The sequence below is a fragment of the Odontesthes bonariensis genome, chromosome 5, assembly GCF_027942865.1.
Source record: "Odontesthes bonariensis isolate fOdoBon6 chromosome 5, fOdoBon6.hap1, whole genome shotgun sequence".
NCBI lineage: Eukaryota > Metazoa > Chordata > Actinopteri > Atheriniformes > Atherinopsidae > Odontesthes > Odontesthes bonariensis.
In genome coordinates, this window is record NC_134510.1 from 20580713 (window position 1) to 20603258 (window position 22546).

The window sequence follows — 22546 nt, forward strand, 5'->3', positions numbered from 1 at the left end:
GTGCCGCTCTTCTGCTGGCGCGCTCATCAGCCTCCACGTACTACAAGCTTTGTATAAACCACGACAAGGTCACTTTTATGTGGAATCCACCGCCACGTCCTCGTGTAAAAAAATAAAATAAAAACCAACAGAATTTCAGGAAAAAGCTTCACACAAAAAGGTTTAATGCATAAACACCTCGGACAAACTGATGAGATCACATTGAACCACGCATTAAACACACCAGGCAGCGAGACGCTTGTTAAAGAACTTTTATCTTCTTTGCATCTTTCTAACAGCAAGTTAAACAAGTAGTCACGAGCTACACTGGTCATGTAGAAGGGAAAAAAAGAAAAAAAAAAACAAAAACATAAATTAAAATCAAACGTTTCCCCTCTAACAACTATCTAACGGGAACGTGAGTACAATTTTAGTCAAGTAAAGAGTAGTCTTTCCACAACGAAGAGAAATAACACAAAGAAATAATACAGGAGCTTATGGCTCAATTCATGGGAAACGTATCATACAAAACATTCAATGACTTGAGCGTTAAATTTGCTTTGTGGGATTTAACTAATGTTCACTACTGGCAAGAGGTCAAATAACCCAGTGTCAAGCATATTTAAGTTGTCTGTAAAACATTGAGTAGTACTAAATTGGGCAATATTTCCAGCATTTAGAAAAAAACAACAGCAGCAAAATTTGTACATATCTGGGCTGAAGAGTCATTTCAATCCTTCATTAACCTTGAAATAAGTAGTGTATCAACAGCTCTGCTCATCTCTGTGAGCTTTAATGCATGAAGACATACGTGCTTCTTCTTCCCCCCCCCCCCCTTCTTTTTCTTAAACATCCGAATATGAATCAACACTTTAAACAAAGAGTTCCCTCGAAGGGATCAACAAAGCTCAGCTGACATTCATGACAGGCATATTTCAAAACCAAAGCGACCCCGACAATGGCTCAAAGCTCATAAACACACGACGGATATCCGAGTCCAGTGTAAAGGAAAGCCTGAGAAGAGAAAACTAACGGAACGTTCTAGCTTAACACATTTGCGAGCCTCAGAAAACCAAAAACCTTTTACAGTGTCATTGTTTTTTTGTTTTTTTTTGTTGTTTTTTTACCCCAACCCTCCATTGCCATGTCCTGTACGACGCTGGTGCAAATTAGTCTCTTGACAAACAGTAGTTCCACATTCAAGGCGAGTAAGGCCACTGGTTTCTCCTATGAGTCAGCAGCAGGGGTGTCACTCCGTCTTTCGTGGCCGCCGCTACATTCCTGGTGGTGATCGATAAGGTCTTGTGTGTGACTAAAGGTCCTGAGGCAAACGGAGCAATAGTGCGAGCCGCCGCTGGGACATTGCTGAGTTTTGTGTTTCTGTAATGCAGTTGGTGAAAGGAAGGCTTTGCCGCAATGATGGCACTTGTGCCCACTTTGGGACCGGCTGGCTGTGTTAATCGTGGGTGGTTCTCTGTTGTCGGCAGCGGGGACGTTAGGGTTTAGAGGCTTTGAGGTCATGGCAGCGCTGAGCCGGAAACGCACTTCATTTGGGAGGCGGCAGCGCACTTCGTCGTGCCAGGCGAGGTGCTGCTGCAGCTGGTTCTCGCTCCAGAAGCCGTGGCAGCACAGAGCGCAACAGTACGGCCGGGTTTTCGCCTTGGTCTTATGGGCTCCCAGCTGTTCCTCTGTGTGGAAAGCTTTCCCACACTTTCCGCACTTGAAGAAGCATTTCACCGTGTGCTCAGACAGACGGACGTGTGGTGGGGGAACATCAGATGTGGCTTCGGGAGTTTGGACCTCCATCTTATGCTCTTGATCGACCTCCGAGCTCACACTCTTATGGTCGGGAGGAACACCTGCAGAGCTGAAATGCTCCGTTTCAGAAATGGTTCGTTCCCCACAGTCAAGAAAGACAGACGGATCTGATCCGTTCGTCTTCCCTACTCCGCCAACAGCACAATTTTTTGCCCATCCCGAATCTTCCGTTTTGTTGACCTTACTATTCGAGTCGGTGGGCTCCATTTTCACGCTCAGTAGAAGCTTATCTTTGCGTTTGGAGCTCTTTGAGTGGGCCTGCCACTTATGAGCACGCAGACCTCTTGCTTTTGCAAAGGTCATGGAGCAGAGGGGGCACTGGTGAGCTTTTGGCTTCGGTCTTGACGACAAGACTTCGTTCCCGCTGGAGTTCATAACATCTTGTCCTGGGACAGGAGCCAACTGCTCATCTCCCCGATGGTCTGCTGCCTCCAAGATCTTACAATGCTCGGTTTCAAAATGAAAAGCGAGAAGTGAACCTTGCTCAAACGTCTCGACACATTCGAGGCATGAAAACTGTTCGGGCGCGCCGTTGCTCTCTGCAGTTTTGTTCGAACCCGCCTCGGTTCTGCTTTGACACTGAGGGTTAAAGATCTGATGGCGCTGGAGAACACGATGGTTGAAAAACTGCTTGCCACATTGGTTGCACTGAAAAGGTCCGTCCTCAGTATTGTGGCCAACCGATTTCAAGTCGTCATCTTTCAGCGAGGACTGCGAACACTTCTTGTCTTTGTGCCATCGTTTGTGGGAGCCGAGGGCCGAGTTGGTCGTGAAGCGCCGCCCACATTCCGAACAATGAAACAGCCCTTTGCTCGGCTCCTCCTTTTTAGGCTTCTTAAACATGAGAGAAATAGCCAGGTTTGATTTTGTCGTTTTGTTGCCTTCGGCATGAATCCTTTTGTGAAAATTCAAAGCTCCGACCACTGAAAAGCTTCTGTCGCACTTTTTACATTTGTATTTCAAGTCGGTGGAGCTTAAATTCTCCTCGCTGCCCACGTCTGCGAACTTGTCCGTCTTTAGCTCGCCACTCTTCGGATCATTCTTTGCATCAGTATGTACCTTTAATTTGTCAGAGCGGCCCATAGTTTCTGACGGTTCGGTCTTCGCAGCTTCTTGGCTCTCTCTTTTCATGCAAAGTTTCTGGTGAGCCCTCAAAGAGCCCTTGCTGTTGAAATGCGCCAGGCACGTTGCACACTGCAGATCCTCCAGCGCCGCCGTGGATCGCGGCGAGGACGGAGAATGCCCGGTCTCGTAACCGTGGCTCTTCATGTGGAACTGCAGGGCCTTGGCCCGCGAAAACAGCTTCCCGCAGTCAGGGCAGCTGTACGTGTTCTTCTTCAGCTGCTCCACCTGATGCTGAAAAGACTTAATGGGTGGTGGGAGTAACTGGTCACTGTGCACAACCTGGTGTCGGAGGAGGCTGGAAAAGAGACGGAACGAGCGGTTGCAGAGTTCGCACTTGTGATTTCCGTTTTCGTGTTTGCGCATGTGCAGCGCCATGATGCCTTTGTGGCGGAACTTTCTGCCACACACCGGACACGCCACCTTAGCGCTGGAGCGTTGGTGTCCGTTGACGGTGTGCAACGATCCAGGGGTGCCTTTTCTTAGCCTCAAATCCACACACTCGGTCTGATTTTGCTTGTGGTGGGAGTAAGCTCCTAAAGACCAAAAACCCTTTCCGCACTGTTCACAATGATAGATCTTTGGGCCAAGTAGAGTTTTCTTTGGATTGTATTCTTTCTTACTTGCAGAAATGTTTTCCCTCTTTTGCGCTGAGCAGGTTTTCAAATGGTTAAACAAGCTGGCCGCATGCAAATAAGACATCATGCAATCTGGGCACTGGAACTGTTTTCTTTTGGGATGATGCAGCTGATGAGAGACTAAAGCCGACAAACAAGAGAAAACTTTACCACATTCACTGCATGCCAAGGTTTTCGTCTCTAGGTCGTCATGATGATTCGGCTCATCATTGCTCGGGGTTTGATCATTATGGGTCTGTATGTGATCGCAGTGTGCTTCATAGCTGCTGCTTTCATGGCCACATTCGTGACACGTGCAAACCGCCACTGACTGACCTTGGGTCTGTTGTCTTCTCTTATGAACATCATGCCACATTCTGTGAACGCGCAGCAACGACGGACTAGGAAACCAGCGAAAACACTCTGAACACTCATATTTCTCCTCTGCCGTTGTTTCTTCCGCCTCGCTTGCTAGCAGTGTACACTGTTCATCAGTTTGCCCAAGGTCAACCTGGACTATTTTCAAGTCTATCTCCGGTTCTAACGCGAGACCTCTGGGGATAGCTTCACTTTCACAGTCATCTCTTACTTCCTGATCCGATTCGCACAGCAGCTCCAGATCAGGATTCGGGTCTTGGACCGCCTCGTCTTCAGATTCACTCGCGCTTATCACCTGTACGTTGAAGTCCCCAGGTTCATAGCTCTCCATATCTTCATCAGCCTCACTCAAGTGTGATTCTTCAGCCACACTAGCGGGAAGAAAACCTTCTGACAGCACTTTTCCTTCTCTCCAAGCCTCAGAGTTCTCGGTCTCTTTCCACCCACTTTCCGGTATTTTACTGTGAGGTAACAGAGGGGAACCCACCTGGGCTTCCTTCTCCGTTTCTTTGAAAACATCTGTGTGCTGAAGCTGATGAGAATGCAGCGCTGAGGCCCTGGAAAACTTCAGCCCACAATCTTTACATTCAAACGCCTTCTTCTGAAGCTGACACACCTGGTGAAGAAAAGACTTTGCCGGGGTCTCATCGCTGTGTGCTGTGCGCTGATGTCTGTAGTAGAACGTCAGAGTCATAAACACTTTCCCGCATTCCTCACATGAGAACCTTTTAGCTGAGTCGTCGGAGTGATTAGCATGCCATCGCTGGTGGTTAAAGAGGGCAATGTGGCCATTGAAAGTTTTATGACACTGGCTACAGTAAAGTTCGTTACCACTCTTCTTTGGTTTTTGTTTAATTTCTTCTGGAGAGCACTGGCTATTACGGCTAAATCGCTGATGCGTTTTCAGCCGCAACTCGGTAGAAAAAGCTTTACCACAAAGACACTTATGAAGCTTTTCAGAATCCGTCTCTGTCCAACCTTCACTGGGCTTTGTCTCCACTGCCGACTCCCCAGTCGGAACTACATCTGCCGAGTTCCTATTTTTAGACTTGATCAACTTTTCCTCGTGACAACGTCGATGGGCATCGAGGGCCGAAGCACGTGAATAATTTCTTCCGCAAGACTCGCACTGAAACGACTTCTTTTTCAAATGTTCCAGATCATGAAAAACTGACTTGGCGGGTTGTTGGTGAGAGCGCTGATGGTTGAGAAAGTGTCCAATCACAACGTAAGATTTCCCACAATCTGGACATTCATAGGCATGCTGCTTTGGTACTCCAGAATGAATCGATGCATCAGGCTCCTTCGAAGAGACCTGGTCGTGGTTCTTCATATGCAAGTGGAGTTCACTCATGTCAACAAAGGAGAGTGAACACAAAGAACAGGAATGAAGTGTTTGACTGTCCTTTTCAACATCAAGTAAACTGTCGGATTGCTCGTCTAAATACACGGGTTGCCGCGGGTGCTGATGGCGATGCTCCAAGAAGGCTGCCTCCTCTCTGAAGCCTTCTCCACAATCCCGACAGCAGAAAACCCCAACCCCTAGAAATAGAAATGGGAAAATAGGAGGTCAAAGCCACTCCTGTTTCCAAAGAAGGAAAGAAAGAAAATAAATATCACAAAAACACAGGTGCAAAGCATCTTTATTTTAAACCAGACGTATTTACAGAATAAATCACATAAAGGAATTTCCAGTGTTTCCCGCAGCGCATTATAGTTAAGCCGGCCACGTTAGCAAACTCGCACTGCTGCCTTGCCTCCCTTCATATCAATGCGTGCAGCCACCTGCCGATAACTGCACCTGTTACGGCGTTTACTGCTCGGAAGCAGGGGACTGCTCGGTCTGCACGGTCTACACAGCCCGTAGTGATACGAAGGTAGAGAGAAAATAGTGCCAAGCGATTGTGAGGTCTGACTTTTTCTGGATGGACGATTTTGTGATGCAAATGTATCACTCTTTTGAACGCATATTGTTTTGAGAAACAAAACGCTTTATTTTCGGGACCCCAGCCAACTAGCCGGACTACCATCGTCAACGCCAAAACGAGGCTGGAACTCTGCTCACAGGACGCAGCAGGGGGTAAGTCAATGGGCCTCATGCAACAACCGTTCGTACGCACAGATTTGTTCTTAAATCGTCCGTACGAGTGATTTAAGAGAATTTGCGCATTCACCAATCTTTTCGTATTTTATGTTTTCTTTCAGGTACGAACAGAATTGAAGAGTGATCCAGACCTGTCGTAGGAGTTTCGTAAAATAGTCCGCTGTTATTCCAATCAAGTTTGCTTGACCAATGGATTGTAATTACTTTGAAGAAAACATAAATAAATATATACATTATACCCCATAATTATGCTGGCATTATTTTGTTTGACTTAAATTGTGCACTAATTGAAGGTTCATTTGAATCTGTAAACACAGCGGCTGTCTTGCTACTTTTGGATGCCTTAGCGCGTCAGGCTCTTGGAAGAGACCGTGTGGAGACAGACGAATGGCTGACATCGCGATTAAGATTCCCAAAGACTGTGCTGCTGCTAATATGCAGCTTGCTAGAGCCACAACTCCAGAGAAAAACACGCCGATCAAACCCAATTCCACCACACGTCCAGGTCCTCACCACTCTTGGATTTTTGGCCACTGGAACCTTTCAGAGGGAGATTGGAGACAGATCGGGGGTGTCACAGTCCTCTGTGAGCTGTGCGCTCCCCTTGGTCATCAAAGCTCTGATCAGTTTATCTCCCGCGGTACATCAGATTCCCATACACCGCTGTCCAACAAGTACAAATTAAGAGGGACTTTCAATTGGACTGCCAATCATAATTGGAGCACGAGACACATATACGCATCAAAGCCCCCGTGCTGTCGTGGAGCGCACTGAGCTGAAGGCCAGGTGGGTGTGTCTCGATACCTCGTTCATGGCGCAATATTGCCATGAACGAGGGTCTCCTACTACCTGAACCAGCCCAGGCAGACCAGAAGGTGTGGTGCCAGAAGACCCCCCTCATGGACCACCCCATCAAACAGCCATCATGATGAGGCAACAACTGATTGCACGGCTTTAGTTGAAGTCATCGATCGCCTGCCCATGGCGAGACGGTTTTTTTTAAGCCATTTTCATATCAAACCATTTTTTTATTTTATTTCGGTGACATGGTATTAACAGCACGCTTTAGCAGGTCCCGTAATTCCACTGCTGACACTGCTAAAAATGACAGATTTTCCTTTTTGGATCTCTGAAAGCAGAACTTCAGTCTCAGAGCCTGTAAAGTTGTTCTTTTTGCGCCTTGATGTCATTCTCATGACTCAACACTCAACACTTCCTGGCACAGGAGCGAGGAAGCACAACCTTATATGGTATCATTTTGGGCGTGTTGTATGCAAATCTACTATCCTCGTGCACGTGAACTTAGATACGCACAGGTGGGATTCATCATTTACGCAGGTCGTTTACACACTTTTTCCGAAGTTAAGAGCGCTTGTTAAATCTGACGTGGCGTGTTCGCACGAGACCTTCTTACGAAAAAATTGAGAGAAATTTAGAATAAAAATACGAAAATGTTCTTGCATGAGGCCCATTGTTCATAAATGATTTTGCTAATATGGGATGTCACACAGCTTCATGTCAAAAGAGGCGAGCTATCCCTTTAAGCTAAATGTTTTACTATTACTGGATACAACCGCAGATGAAGAAGTTGCTTTTTTTTTTTTTTTTTTTTTTTAAAACTGGCAAATGCAAACAAGTAACCACAAAACACAAGCAAACTGTAGTAAAGCATGAGATTGCATCATTAAAATTCAGATTATCTTCACTCTAAAGTCACGTTTAATATCATACGTCAGCCACATTTAAAGGTTATATAGAAATAATATACGAGGGTGTGGAATATTCAAAAACACCGAGTTTGATCGAACTTTAGTTTGGGGTCACACCAGCAGGAAGAGGATGCTGTAACAACGATCCAGATAGTGGGATGTCACCTTCGAGAAGCATCCGACAGTTTATCATTAAGAGCTGAGGTGAGTTGTACAGTATCTTAATATGTTCGAGCTCCAAGCAGTGAAAGCAAAGACGATGCTGTTGTTTGTTTCTCGGCAAAAAATCCAAAATCTGTTTCTGTGCACTCCTCACTCGGAGAGTCCACAGAACATCATTTGACAACTATGAACATTTACAAAAATATCTTTGGGTAATGATAACCAGCAACTGAACATGTATGAGTCTAAAAGCTGTGGGTTTTCTGGAAAACATTTGATTCCTAATAATCTGAATGAACAAGAAACATGAAATAGAGATGATTGGAGCAGTTCAAAGTTTTGCTTTTCTCTAAAGAGGAAAAGCGTGAGTAAGTCTGAAAGTGAAGAAAGATTATTTGAAAAGAAGCTCCACATCTGAGCTACATCGGTTGAACGTTATACAAATTTAGTTATTGTACACTTAAATCAATCTAATTCAGTAATGCCATTATATTTCAAAAGGTGAGTAACCCGCAAGTTAGTTTTTCCATTTCTATAGTTTTAGTTTGACTGGGGCGTGATATAATTTTATTATACTATTGAACTATGGACTAATTTTGTCGCATTACGACCTGAGCGCACTGCTTGTGGCGCATTTATTTTCATCAAATAAGGAAGAACTACAGTAAAGTGACAATACGAATAGTTTTCAGGTCACATTTACCAAGCAGAGTGCCAGCTTCGTTAACAGAAGTGCCAATGCTTATTGCATAAACAACTCATGTATGAACCGCAGGGGAAGTAAGTTACCAGAGTCGACAGCATTACTTTGTTAAAAGTTCTGTATCTGTTCATGTTCTTTATATCCTCATTTGTAAGTCGCTTTGGATACAAGCGTGTGCTAAATGTATACAGATAAACACATGTTCTTATGCCGGGGTTAATGTAAGATGGTATTACACCTGACCATAAGAGTGCTACACTGACAGTACTAAGTAACTGCGGCAAATTATTGGATACTTACTGTCAGCAGAGTCCTCGGTCGGTGGGTCGACGGTAATTTCACATGTACTATCTTCACTGCCGTATTTGTTGTCAGCACCTTCATCTCTGTTTGCTGCGGCAGCAGATTCGTCCATCTTGGCGTGGTTCTCTGATACTGTTAGCTACAGGCTAACTCACTCTGGCCAGCCAAACAGCGTTGTATTAAAGTAGTTTATCTTGTCGCTGCACAGTCAGCTCAGGCGGAGAAAAGATGGAGGAAACTAAAACGTGCGAAGAACCGATTCATTCCTACGTAATAATGCAGCATACCTGTCACAATCAACGCGAGTATTGATTTACAAAACAACAAGCTACTCTACACATGCGCAGTATGATCATTCTCTCCCGGGCGGAAGTGTGTTCTTCTTCTTCTTCTGCTGCTGCTGCTGCTTCTTCTTCTTCTTCTTCTTTTTAGTTTGTTGATGATTATCTTAAATTCCCAGTACCGCCCCTATTGGGCAGTATTAGTGAACAAAACAAGCAAAAATGAACGAATAAAACAAAATTTTCATTAATTTACGACAAAGTTAGGACTCTGGCTGATTACAGCCTAACTCCAACACAATGACACTTTTGAATATAATGGCGATGCCTTCCTGCGTTATTGATGTCTCAGTACACCAGCCATATTTTTTCCATTTGATCCTTCATGGTGCTTTTGGCTCCTGGCATTGTCTCTTCTTCTGATATAATATAGCTGACCTGAAAGTACAGGATTCCTGAATGTATAAGCGGAAACTCTTCCCACATTTTGTGTATGTATAGTTAGTGCTTTAACAAAAAATAATCTTCAAAAATGTTTCCTGTGTACATTGAGTAATATTTTGCTTTCGTACAATGATTTTCATAACCTATTGCCCAGATTGACTTGTTTTACAGGCACACATGAATTTTCCCCATGAAGTAAACATGAATACTTTCAGAATAAGAAAAATAAATAGTCATAAGACTGGATGATGCTTCATCCTGTGCATTGTTTGCATCTCTATTATAGGAATGTCTACATGCTAACCCTGCACTAGATTATGTGAAATACTGCACCACACAATGTTATAATCAAAGGTTAGTTTTATTTTATCCAATAAGTAGACATGATGGGAAAAATCTTCCATGCTTAAACAGTGGATAGAGGTAGAAGGGATGTTTTTTTCTTCTTTCCATATAATCATGTATACAAATGAAATGCTTTGATTTAACAGTAGTAATGGTCTTCAGTCTACTACAGGGCCTGGACCACTTATCAAATGCCCATTTTCATAACGGAGAAGAGATGAGAAGATGAGATTCTGTGATCAGCTAAATCTACAGTTACGGGATTTAATCATTCATTATTCACATAAAAATACACTTGCGCTCAAAAGTGGACTCGTTTTTATAAATGGGGAACACATTCCAATCTGAAATAGTCACACTGGTGCAGAGATGGACGCTGGATCAATTGAAGTAAAGCACTCGTGTCACATCATCACTTTCATGTTTGTCTTGCCTTTTTAAAAATAAAATATTACTGACAAAGCATCGCATAAGTCCAAGTTAAGTTTATTATAAAATTCACAACAGTGTCATCATTTACCATGTAACGGCGCTCTCCACGTTCCAAATGATCGGCTGAGAATCAAGAGTTTACAGTAAAAATCGTGCTGCGATGGGACCTTTACGCGTTACCTTTTTGTCTTACAGATGCTTTTGCTTTGACCAAATTACCGCAACTTTACCGGTGAGATATCTGGACCCAGGCCACGGCCCAGTGAGTGCAGTGGATTCCCACCTGTACGTGAACAGCCTTTCATTTTACGTTTGAACAAATGTGACCTGTGAGCGCGGCAACCTCCCCCCCCCCTCCTCCCACCCAAAAGCAAAAACTAACATTTCTTAACGGCATCTTCGAAAGTTGCTCTACCTTTTGGGAGCGAGGTCGCATTGTTGTGTGTACCTTATGCACAAACTAGGGCCTATAATACCAAGACAGCAGACATGCAGACTGTACTCATAAAAGGCACACAGTATACTGTACATGAAGAAACACAGTACAAATGGTTCAAGACATATGAACGGAACTATAAAAGTACTAATATTATCTAAAGCTAAATGTCATTGGCAATAAATGAAATGTCCCCTGCAGAACCTCATTAATCTGCACCCCTATCTGGATAACTTCAGAGGATAGCGAAACCAATTTAACGGCACGTGTACACTCCCCATTTCAAGCACACTGAACAGTCGTATCTGGAGGTGAAAGTCTTACAACCCAAATGTGCAAACTGAATAAGGTTTCACCTTTCTCTTTTCGCATTTAATGCCCATCCGCTCAGCTGGTACAGCCCCACAATGAAGAGGCAAACAAATGAGGTTCTGCAGTGTAAAAATGATAAAAACATTAACTAAGTTTTGTTAGGGAGTGTTGGAAAGGTCATATCTCCCCTTGTGCATGTTGCAAGTAATGCATTTGTAGATCCAGCTCCCGAGGAAGAGAGCACCCGCATATCATGCACTGGAGAAGCCGTTCTGGGGCAAAAGGCAAACGGGATCCAAGTTTGTGCGCGTCAGTCTGCGGGGCAAGTTGAGGTAGGGGCAGGGTCTGTGGCATGTGTGGCCTCTCGCTCATGACTGCCTGTGGTGTGAAAAAGATATTTGGGTGTGGAGGTCTTGAAAGTGCACCAACTGCGACAGAGTGAAGAGGGTGAGGGCCAGGCAAAGCAAGAGGAGGGAGCGGAGCGAGTGGAGGGGAGAAAAAAGGAGAAGGCTGATTTATGATTATTTGAGTGCCCGTTACCATTGGTTGCTGCTGCAGCTCCTGTCCGCTGCCTGCTTTGAGCTGCCCAGAGAGCAGCGACTGAGGGCCCACGGGATTACTTTGGAAGCCCCATACTGGAGTTCCCATCCCCTGGCCAAAACGATGAGGCTCGTACTGGATGGAGATGGGAACCTTCTGTGTGGCTGTCTGCACACTGCCCCATCCTGATGACACCTGCTTTTGCTGCAGCTGGAAATCTTGGTTATTTACTAATTTCTCAGTGGAGTTTATAGTCTTTGGAATTCCTGGAGGGACCTGAATGTCCCACAAGGTGTTACCCACCCCGTGAGAAACAGGAGTTGAAATTGGCATAGCACCGCTTTGGTCTATTTGAGCTGAGGTGGACACACCTGGCAAGCCTGAAGCCCATGGCTTTTGCGGCTCACAGCCGTTCCAGGGCTTCTCTGGCTGAGTAACAGTCGAAGATAAAACTTGAGGACTACTCAAGTCCCACGCTCTGTCCTCCTTCTTGGGAGGTGTGGACGGCTCCTTTTGTGATGACACCGGGACACCGGGCCATCGTGGCAGCTGAAGCTCTTGTCCGAGTTTGTTTGAAGAGCCCTGCGAGTTTGCCAGTGGGGCAGGCCTCACGCTCCACAGTGCTGCTCCATCCATGTACGAGGAGGGAATAGAGAAATCATGTGGCATGGAGCTCGTGGACGCCAGCACTGTGGATGTGGGGGTGCTGCTCCAAATAGAAGGCTTGTGCTGCCTGTGCTGCACCATCTCGTTCAATGCCGACGGGCTGGATTTTTTCGGCACGTTGGCAGGGTGAGAGCTGACAAGCGAGGAGGCGCCGTCTTTCATGAGCGAGTCTGAGCTTTGAGCTGACGTGGGGCCTGACTGAGCTAACAAAGGGATGTCCGCCCAGCCCGAGCTTCTCTGATGGTGCTGCTGGAGCCCTGCCTGTGGCGTCGGGCTGTCGTACTGCGGCTGCGGAGCTCCGTGTTGCTGCTGCGGGGCCGGCACTGGCATCACCTCTCCCCCGTCCACTTTCCACTGCACAGGCTGAGGGTGTGGCTCGGACAGCCACGGCTCCGCCTGCTGCCTGTTTTGTAAATCCATACGAGACGGGAGCATGGAAGACGGCGGCTGTGCTGCCCTTCTGGGCACCTCAGCGTCCCTCAGTGAAGAAATTGAATACAGAGGCTGTTGAGGGCTAACCATCCCTGAGCCTGCTAAAGGTCTAGACCAGCCCCAAACTAGCCTGCCTCCCCTCTTCCCCCTCCCTCTCATCCTAGCACCCATAGGGAGAGAACTGTACTGGCTGGAGTGCTGCTTCTTGCGAGCATGGATCTTCTGGTGAACCAACAGGCTGCTGAACCAGGAAAAGGTTTTGTGACACTCATCGCAGCGATGAGGCCTCTCTCCAGTGTGCGTGTTCATGTGATCACGGAGCAGATACGCCAACCCAAAGCTCTTGTCACACAGGTGACACTTATGAGGCTTGTCGCCATTATGTGATAACATATGGTGTTGCAGTTGGGTTTCGTCGCTGTAGCCTTTGCGGCAGCTGGTACAGCGAAACGGCTTTTCCTGGTGCAGCTTTTGATGCGTTCTCATGTTCTGCAGGAAGGCAAATTCCTTCCCACAATCTGGACATTTATATGGCTTCTTGCCTGTATGGATGATAAGATGTTGCTGCAAGTAGCTACTGAATCTGAAGCCCTTGCCACACACTTTGCACTGGTAAGGCTTGTCCTTGGAATGTATGCGCATATGCAGCTCTAACACTGAACGATGGCGGAACGTTTTTCCGCACTCGGAGCACTTGTACGACTTAATACTCGCGCTCTCGCTTTTCCACTTCTCCTGCGCGTTGTCAGCGATTACTGGAGTGCACTGCTGTTTAGCCGGGCCTGCAAACTTTTCTAAATATAGTGCGGTGGACTTGTGGACGCTTAAGAGGTGTACTTTTAAACTAGACTCGTCGCGATAAACACTTGGACAGTGTGGGCAGGTGTGTCCTTTCTCCCAGTACTTGTTAATCTCCTTCGGGGGTCGAGGCGTTCTCTCCAGCTTCTCGTACTCTGCCTCATGAATAAGCATGTGGGCTCTCAGGTTGGCTGGTACACAGAAGGTCTGGGGACACAGAGGACAGTTGAACGTGCGTTTGGCTTCCTCAGTCTGGTGTGCGTTTTCTTTTCCTGGTCCTTTAACCGGCTCCTGTGCGGACACAGGGGCCCGTTTGCTGGGCGGCTCACTGAGCGACTTGGTTTCACCCAGCCTATGCTGACGGCAGTGAGCCTTCATGTTCTGTGCAAAAGCAAATTTTTTGCCGCACTCAGGGCAGCGGAAGGGCTTCTGTCCTGTGTGCAGATACTGGTGTTGGTGGAGAAGGCTGCTGTACTTGAAAGTCTTACCGCAGATGTTGCACAGGTGAGAGCGGCTGGTGTCCGTGTGCTTGCGGCGGTGGTCTTCCATGACGGAGTAGTGTTTGAAAGCCATGCCGCACTCTGGGCATTCGTAGGGTTTGAGAGCGGTGTGGCATCTCTGGTGGAAGCGCAGGGCCATGGTGTTCGGGAAAGTTTGATTGCACTCTTGGCATGTGGAGATGCTCTCGTGGGAATGGGTCATCATGTGCTTCGTGACAGACACCTTAAACTGGAAGTCTTGGCGGCACAGGGGGCAATGGTAAGGCTTTTCCACTGAACTGCGGCAGTTGTGGTCCCTCAGCTTATCGACTGCAGAGAAGATCCCCCGACATTCGGCGCACTGAAATCTGCCTTCCTCTGTCTGCACCTCCTTCTTTAGATTCAAAAGCCGCTCCTCCTTCTCTTTGTGTTCGTTTCTGTGCTTAATGAGGCTGCTGCGGTGCTGGAAGGTAAGGCCGCACTCTTTACAGGTGAGGGGCGTGAGCTCGTCCTCATGTGCATGAAAGTGGCGGTGAAGGTTGAAGGTCTCGCGGCGGTTGAACCTCTTGCCGCACTCCTTGCACACCAAACGGCACTTTTTCTGTTTAACTGTCGGGTCAGCGTCGTCGCCGCGGTCTGCCTCCTCGTCATCTTCAACCATGTCCTCTAGGCCGTCAACTTCGCCTCCCAGACACCCGGCGAGCAACTTCTTTGCTCTCCTCTCATCGGGATGTGAGTTTTTCTCCTCTTTAGCCTTATCTGCATCTGTAGTGATGTCATCGTTGACATGCCGGTCCTGCTTCACCTCTTCTGCTGTCTCAGTAACATCATCAAGGAGGTCTGGAAGAGAAAATAAAATCACAGCAGTAACTTAGCAAACAAAACAGTAAACAACCTCACACTGACAAACTGCATGACAATACCACAGCTGTTCACAGCGCGTGCAGATAAGCCACAGTGTGGGGTGCAAGATTCATTTTGTTATGACAGTTTACGTTAGCTGAGGTGCAAGTTTGCACTGAACAAGCTGGGAGAGCTACAATTCATGTTAGCCCAGAGGCTAAAGCTAACTGCAAAATACATCAACAATGTTAGCATACCATACTTATCATTTTCCCCCGCGTGTGTTTTCGCCGTTTCATCGTCGTCTTCAGCCTCGGACCAGTCGAAAGCCCGCTGCTCGTTGCCAGGGGCCTCGGCCATTTTTTCGGCCGCTGTTAGGTCCTCTGGTGAAACGCATGTCGTTTTGTCTGCTCCAGCACCGGACTCGACACTAACCTCAGAATGGCTGGCAACGCGACCACCGTTTGTGCCAACGTCGTCTCTGTGCTCACCGTCGGGGTTACCCGCGGTTTTATCACACGTCGGCTCATCTCTCTGGCTGAAACTGCATCCCGACTCCGCCACCTCGGCCTTGTCCCCAGATGTGTCCACCTCCTCCGCAGAGCTATTCTGCCGTTTGGGAGATTTCGATGGGTCTAAGGCGGCCATGTTTCACCCATGCACCCCCTTGTCCAGAGCACACAAGGATCATGCGAGCCAGGAATTTCATTTCCGCTCACCACCTTCAAAATAAAACGGCAATTGCTGGCAACCAGATGTGATTAATTAATTCGGAGAATATATTTTGAAGCTTTATATTATACATTTCCACATTACAGCTGTTGTAATGTTGTTGTTCTACACATCAAAACTCTTCCTTCAAAACTTAACGCATCCAAAAACGAACTTTTCAGCTTGATGAACATTGCGTGAACTTCTTTGAACGTCGTAACAAATCTGCAAGTGATTTCATCTGGATTCATTTGCAGTCCACGGCTGTCTTTTATTAGGTTTAGTTTACATTTCATCAGAACAGTAGCTAGCTACAAAATATAACTTGTGCAAAACTACACAGATGATGGCCATATGCTGCTTCCTTTGCAACTATTTACAAACACATCCATGATACTGCATGCAGGATTAACGATAACCTCCACATCCTCATGTATGCTTTTAAATGTCACCGTCAACATGGATTCACTTCTGGGACGTACTGTGATGCTTATGCCCAGAGTTGTTTTTTTTTTTTTGTCATTTTTTTGTCGTTTCATATCTTCCAAAACTAGCAATTCTTTAAAATATTTTTGTTTTTAAAACGCATTGACCAAAAACACAGCCTTGCTTTGTAGTCCAATCAAAACTCGGACGACAAAGCACCATGGAACCCAGAAAACACCGCAAGCATGGGGTGACCCGATGTCCGAAAGGTCTGGACACAGATGCCCTGAGAGGTGAGGCTACAGGTCTTGCTGCATGTCACTCCCACTACTCCCCCTCCTGACCCACTTCACATTTCCATTTGTTCTTAAATAAAGAAGCACAGGCATACATTAGCAGGTAATTACAACAGCTGCATAACTATAATATATGGTAACAACTGCAGATTAAAATGACTTACTCACTATGTAGCTAGTTTATCAGGTGAATTGAGCCAGTACTGAACAAGGAGGAGCATCATTGAGCTCTGCTGCAAATCATGTAAAGACACATGCACATTGAGCATCCGCACCAACCAAATGTCATTTTTCTGGGCGTTCAAAGTTTCATGAGTGAAGCGGTCGCTCCACAGATCAGTTACTTTCTTAAAGTCTTCTAAGTACAAGAGCGTGTACACAAGTCTGAGAAAAAGCTGAAGTTAAGGCCACCTATGATCTTGTGTGTATTTCGCCGTCCTGCTTCAGTCCTTTCTGAAAACAGTGCGGGGAGAAAAAAAAGTGCGATATGGGATTTCTAAACTTGGAGTGGGATGTGGAACTAAAGATAATAATTAATCAATAAAAAGAACATTGCATCGTGTCACATCTTAAAACATCAAATACGCAGTTTGCAGTTTTTAAATACATTCTCCTCAGCGCCGCCTTCTGCGCCTGTGGTCCACAGCTCGACCCCGCCGTGGCCTCTGCACATTCCCGTTTGTGTCTGTGGCTGGATCAGAAGCAAAAGTGCCGTGTATAACTGGGGATGATGGGGGTGACGGTGTGGTTGCCAGTGCTGCCGCCGAGTGATTATTCGAGTGCTGGGTGGCATGTGTTTGGTGCTGCTGTTGCACAACATGAGGCTGCTGTGGGGTTTCAACCCGCTGTTGTTGTGGCTCCATGTGCTGTGGCTGCTGCTGAACTGGTTGTGGCTGTAAGTGCTGCTGAGGGGTTTGTGACGGGTGCCCCTGTTGCACACGATGTTGCTGTGGCTGTGGTTGTTGCTGGGCCTCCAGCACCCCCAAAAGCCTTTGCAAGAGGACATTGTTTTGTTGTAAACTGACTGCTAATGCCTCTTGCGAAGCGACGAGGGTTCTCATGTCCTGTCTGAAACCTTCCCCAAACTCCCGGAGACTCTTTTCTACCCTATTTCCCAGCTGAATTGCAGCTTCCCCTAGTCCTCGAAGCTCATCTTCAAGCCAGGAGCTACGTGGGGGCGGTTCAAGGGTACCCTGCTGTCCTCCAAGTGATGGCTGGGGACTGCTGGGTTGAGGGCTGCCATTGAGGAAAGGAGCACTGTAGAGAGGGGAAGGAGGCAGCCATCTTTCTGATGGAGGAGGTGGTCCTATTCCCAGACCTAGACCTAATCCCAGTTTGTCCTCCATACTGTTCTCTACAGGCTCACACTCAGGTTCTCCCACTTCTCTTTCACGCTCAGGATTGTCCTCATCTTTCTCAAAACCATCTCTCTCTGATCCCTCCACTCCCACACCTGTGTAAAGTGGACAAAACCACTGTAAACATTTGCAGCATCAATAGGATCTTCAAAGAAAAGCAGATGACTTCTCATACAGCTTATTGTTACCTGTGTCAGAGTCAGGGAAGCATGGGAAACTGGGCTTTGGTCTCGTGCTTTGCTTCTGTCTGGCTTGATGAAGCCTAGGGCTTGGTTGGGAGGGACGTCCAAGCATCGAGGACCCTCTGCTAGAAGGCATGTAACAGGTCCGATGACGGGCATCTGCCAACCTGCCTCCATTGCGCCTCTTTAAATCATCCCAGCGCTTCTTGACCTCTCTAAGAGTACGTGGGACTCTGGACACAGCATTAACCCTCTCCAGGATCCCTGCCCAGATACGCTCTCTCTCACGCCGGCGAAGTCTCCCCGCAGGGCCGAAGAGTTCTCCCTCGCACCGAGTGACCTCTGACACCAACACCTCCAGCTCTGCGCCACTGAAACGGCTCTTTCGTTTTCCTGCCCCGCCAGCGGCCAGCGCAGCTGACATAGCTCTGTCTGTGGAGAGAAAAGTGAGGGGCAGCTAGTACGCAACTTAAGAGTGACACTTTTCTAAACTGTGCTAAAGTAGAACATGTCTAAAGACAATTATTTTCAATAAAAATTTTGTGGCCATTTACACAAAAAATATAATATTACGTGTGTCACACAAAAATGCACATTTCACCAACTCTTGCAAATACAGAGCCCCACAAACTCTCCCACAATGGCTGCAAATTCTTTCAGACTTACTTTGCTCAATGGATAAGAGGTCGTCCGAGGACATGCCGGGTGCCATGATGTTTGGATGCACCACTACCACGTTGAAGGGGAGTCCTCCAGGTAAGGCGCTGTTCTGGTCACAGCTGCCGTCCGAGTCGTCGTCCTCCCTGGGGAAGCCATTCTCTGAGGCTCCCCCTCCAAAGGGTCCCTCCGGAGACTCCACTTTGATGTGCATGGGAGGTGATTGCTCGTACAGCAGCCCCCCCTCCTCGTAGTACTCAGTCATGGATCAGACCTGATTTACAGCAGAACTGACTGGCGGGCCAATTCTGATACTGACAGCTTTTGCCCCATTAACACAAGTTAAAAACCTTAATTGCTTAAGACATTGCAGCTCTTCCGTGTATCACAGGATCATAAAGATTCTGTGAGTGCAGCTCCCACACACACTGTGGGATGAGCTTTTTTGCCCCTTTAAGGAAATATGTAGTGTCACTATCCTTAAATGCTGTTCTCTAACAGTATTCATCAAAATAATTAGACAATTTTTCTAGGGAAGTTAAAAAATACTATTGTCTGATTACTGGTTTCCAGAGACTTTAATTGATAGCTCCAGCCACTTAAATCCGTTGCATTCATCTTCATTTACAAATATGTCTGTAAAAACACATACACGCTTTGAAAAACACTTGGAGCAGGCTCAGAGCTACATGTATACGTCCATTTGTTTTCCTCTGAGATGCATCATCCAGACTCTGACTCGCCTCCACAGCTGAAATGCAAAGCAAACAAACCACATCTTAACGCTATCTTGAATATTACAAGAGCCGTGGTCTCTTTTTTTTTTTTTTACGTTTCATTGACTTCGGTGTAATGTCGCATCGATGCGCATTTTTTTCTGCACCACATCCGCAATGGTTGCGCATTCCGCATACATTAGGTGCTGATCTTGGAAGGGAGCTAGCTGTTAGCTAACAGGCTACCACAACTTCAAGTGAAGCAGCAGCTTTCTCTGGGCTTCCTGCGACCAACGAACAGAGACGGTTAGAAAGATGACCTTGTTGTACGTCTTACCTTCTGAAAACTCCACGAAGGAGACGAAAACCAAACCAAAACACGGCTGGTGCAGCTGTTAGCTCAGCAGCCGAAACACAAACCGTCGACAAGTCGCTTAGTGTTGACGTCACTTACGGAGCACGGTCAGGACCATTTAGTTTAATTGGTTTCAAGTTCTGTCAGATTTATTTTAATTTTTTTAACCAATGACCGACACTGAAAGATAAAGAAAAAAGAAAAACAAAGATCAACAGAGTTGTTGGAATCAGTTCAAGAGGGATATGAGTGGAGACGATAATTGCTTCAAACTTAGAAATGGTCCTTTAGACTCTAAAGAAACAACAAAAAATACAAAGCAAATACACAAGTTTTTTGGGTTTTTTTTACATTTGAAGGGGATTTGTTTGTAAAAAAAAAGTCCAATTATTTAAATGTAAACTAATCTTTTGCCATGTTTTTGTTCACGTATCGTCCACAAACCCCACTTCTAATCATCGTTTTAAATATCGTCTATTTTATTTAATGTCTCGTTGCTTTTCTTTATACCTATAACATTTTCCATAACCTCTAAAATGGTTTTAATGTTATCAATACATATTTGAGAACACTTCTCATCTTTTCCTTGACCTTTGCTCATGAGACTTAACCATAAATCCCATTAACAGTACACACGTAAACTGTTTTAGCTCTTCTGACCTGAAAACGGGGAAATATACGGATACTATCTAATTGACTTAATCTCAGTTTAATCTATTCCAGTTAAAACATGGAGAGTCTTTATTTGTCTCCAGGCAATCGAGCATAAGGAGAGTTGTAGTTTATCATGTTACACAAGTAGATTGGCTTTGAACAGACTGGCTATTTTCATTTAGTTAGTGGCTTTAGTTAGGTTTTTTGGGGGTTACTGTTTGCATTTGTTTAAATGAACCAGAATTACCACAATAAAGGCTTTTTGAATGCCAACCTTAGCCAGGGCAAATTATTCAGAGTCATCTGCATACTCGCAAAAATGGTCTATTTTATGGTTGTGTCACTTGTGTAATGTAATTTGTCTTTATCTTTGACCATATTGACGTTTCTCAGGTGGGATAATATTTAATCACTGTCCGAGGCGCATGGAAAGATCCTGAGAGAGAATGTCAGATAAAAAGCTGTTGCTATGAGGAGTTTAACTCTATATAAACACTGCATCCGATCCAGTTGTGTGTAGGCTCCTTCAGCAGAGACACAATCATGAAGTACTTCATTCTCTTCGCTCTCTTTGCTGCAGCATGTAAGTCTCCGAAGTGAATTTCTTTATGTTGAAATTGCTTTAAGGCAGGGTTTTAAGAACTCGAAGTTTGCATTACAGATGCTGCTCCCATTGAGGACGACAAGATCGTTGGAGGCTATGAGTGCAGCAAGAACTCTGTACCCTACCAGGTGTCTCTGAACGCTGGCTACCACTTCTGTGGAGGCTCCCTGATCTCCAGCACCTGGGTGGTGTCTGCTGCTCACTGCTACAAGTCGTAAGTGAAAATAGTGGACGTGAGAATCACGTCACACCAGTTTGCGGATTTCTCTACAACTACAGGAACAGTCAAAGAAATCACAAGAAAATCCCTTTTAAAAAATCAAACATACTTGTACTTTGAATCAGAAACGTTCTCTTGACAAATTGAGCCTGTGCGTGGTATGTTTACCCTCTTGCTTCTCTCTTCAGTCGCGTTCAGGTGCGTCTCGGTGAGCACAACATCGCCGTCAATGAGGGCACAGAGCAGTTCATCAACTCTGCCAAGGTCATCCGTCACCCCAGCTACAACAGCAACAACCTGGACAATGACATCATGCTGATCAAGCTGAGCCAGCCCGCCAGCCTGAACAGCTACGTCCGCACCGTGTCCCTGCCCTCCAGCTGTGCCGGCTCCGGCACCAGCTGTCTGATCTCTGGATGGGGAAACACCAGCGGCTCTGGAAGTCAGTGGAACACTGAAATAATATCTTTAAAATAACGTAAGCCCTGCACGATGGGACGGTAGGAATTTGACTACTTATCTCCATTTTGCTTTCAAGGCAACTACCCCGATCGTCTGAGGTGCCTGAAGGCCCCCATCCTGAGCGACAGCAGCTGCAGAAACTCCTACCCCGGACAGATCACCTCCAACATGTTCTGTGCTGGATACCTCGAGGGAGGCAAGGACTCCTGCCAGGTACGAGCCAAAGTCACGGCTTCTTAAAGACGACAGGTCAAAGTTCACAACACTTTTAGTCACACTTGTCTTTTACCTGTGTCAGGGTGACTCCGGCGGCCCCGTGGTGTGCAACAATCAGCTGCAGGGCGTGGTGTCCTGGGGTTATGGCTGCGCCATGAAAAACAAGCCTGGAGTTTACACCAAGGTCTGCAATTTCAACACCTGGATCCGCAACACCATGTCCTCCAACTAAAGTGGAACTAAAGTCGCCTGAGCCAACGTGAATGTAATAGATTCCTCTCTACAACTACTTCATGAAATAAATGGTCAGCCTCATGTTTGTCATGTCTTGCGTTGTTGGATAAAACAGAATTACCATGAAGAAAGTCAACGGGAAGGAAAAGAAGAGAAATATTCATTCTTCTCTCGAAGAAAATGTATATGACAGAGTTAAATGTTTTCCAGGCTTTTATCTGGGGGTCACTAAAACTGACTGGAATAAAAAGGAGCTCAAACACAACATCTGCTCACGGTTTCCTTCTTTAAAGATTTAAAAAAAAACATCTCTGTCAATGCCGACGGCAAGTTGCTTGAATTAGTGATATTACAACATTTAAAGTAACTCAGTCATGATGGATAATAAAAAAAAAATTTTTTTAAATTATGTTTACTTTCTTCTGACGTTGTGAAAAACTATTATCCAAGAATATACGTATATATGTGTGTGTTTATTCTTTGGTTCTTGTGTAAAATATTTAAATGCAAAGCTGATTAAAAGCTTAAGAGCACATCAGAATTTCCCATTAA

General features: G+C 45.9%; 4 protein-coding genes across 5 annotated transcripts in view; 1 reads left to right on the forward strand and 3 right to left on the reverse strand.

The window, feature by feature from the left end:
- The window catches only part of LOC142380571 (uncharacterized), a 30161-nt gene extending 14571 nt beyond the window's left edge, over positions 1–15590 (reverse strand). The window contains exons 1-2 of the mRNA XM_075466483.1: positions 15161–15590; positions 11341–14900 (exon numbers count right to left, since the gene is read on the reverse strand). Coding sequence (XP_075322598.1) covers positions 11341–14900; positions 15161–15551 — 3951 coding nt within the window. The 5' untranslated portion in view covers positions 15552–15590. The remainder of the gene's footprint in view (positions 1–11340; positions 14901–15160) is intronic.
- Positions 237–9280, reverse strand: LOC142379870 (uncharacterized). Its single transcript, XM_075465229.1, is given in 3 exon segments — positions 237–1209; positions 1212–5456; positions 8893–9280. Coding segments are annotated over 3 exon segments (4467 nt in total). The 5' UTR covers positions 9008–9280; the 3' UTR covers positions 237–1102.
- Positions 8557–22242, forward strand: LOC142379904 (trypsin-3-like). The gene is made up of 6 exons (XM_075465284.1): positions 8557–8669; positions 20652–20841; positions 20920–21076; positions 21271–21524; positions 21621–21757; positions 21843–22242. Exons 2-6 carry the CDS (start codon positions 20802–20804, stop codon positions 21990–21992), a joined length of 738 nt encoding a protein of 245 aa, XP_075321399.1. The 5' UTR covers positions 8557–8669; positions 20652–20801; the 3' UTR covers positions 21993–22242.
- On the reverse strand, positions 15755–21155 carry LOC142379890 (uncharacterized). 2 transcript variants are annotated; one of them, XM_075465265.1, is made up of 4 exons: positions 19587–21155; positions 18543–19284; positions 17883–18308; positions 15755–17789 (listed from the first exon to the last, which is right to left on the reverse strand). In XM_075465265.1, the coding sequence occupies exons 2-4, from the start codon at positions 18796–18798 to the stop codon at positions 16951–16953; spliced, it is 1521 nt and encodes a 506-aa protein (XP_075321380.1). In that variant the 5' UTR covers positions 18799–19284; positions 19587–21155; the 3' UTR covers positions 15755–16950. The 2 variants fall into 2 exon arrangements, with proteins under 2 accessions (XP_075321380.1, XP_075321381.1); XM_075465266.1 differs by having other exon boundaries at positions 18543–21155.
- Positions 22243–22546: the final 304 nt, after the last annotated feature.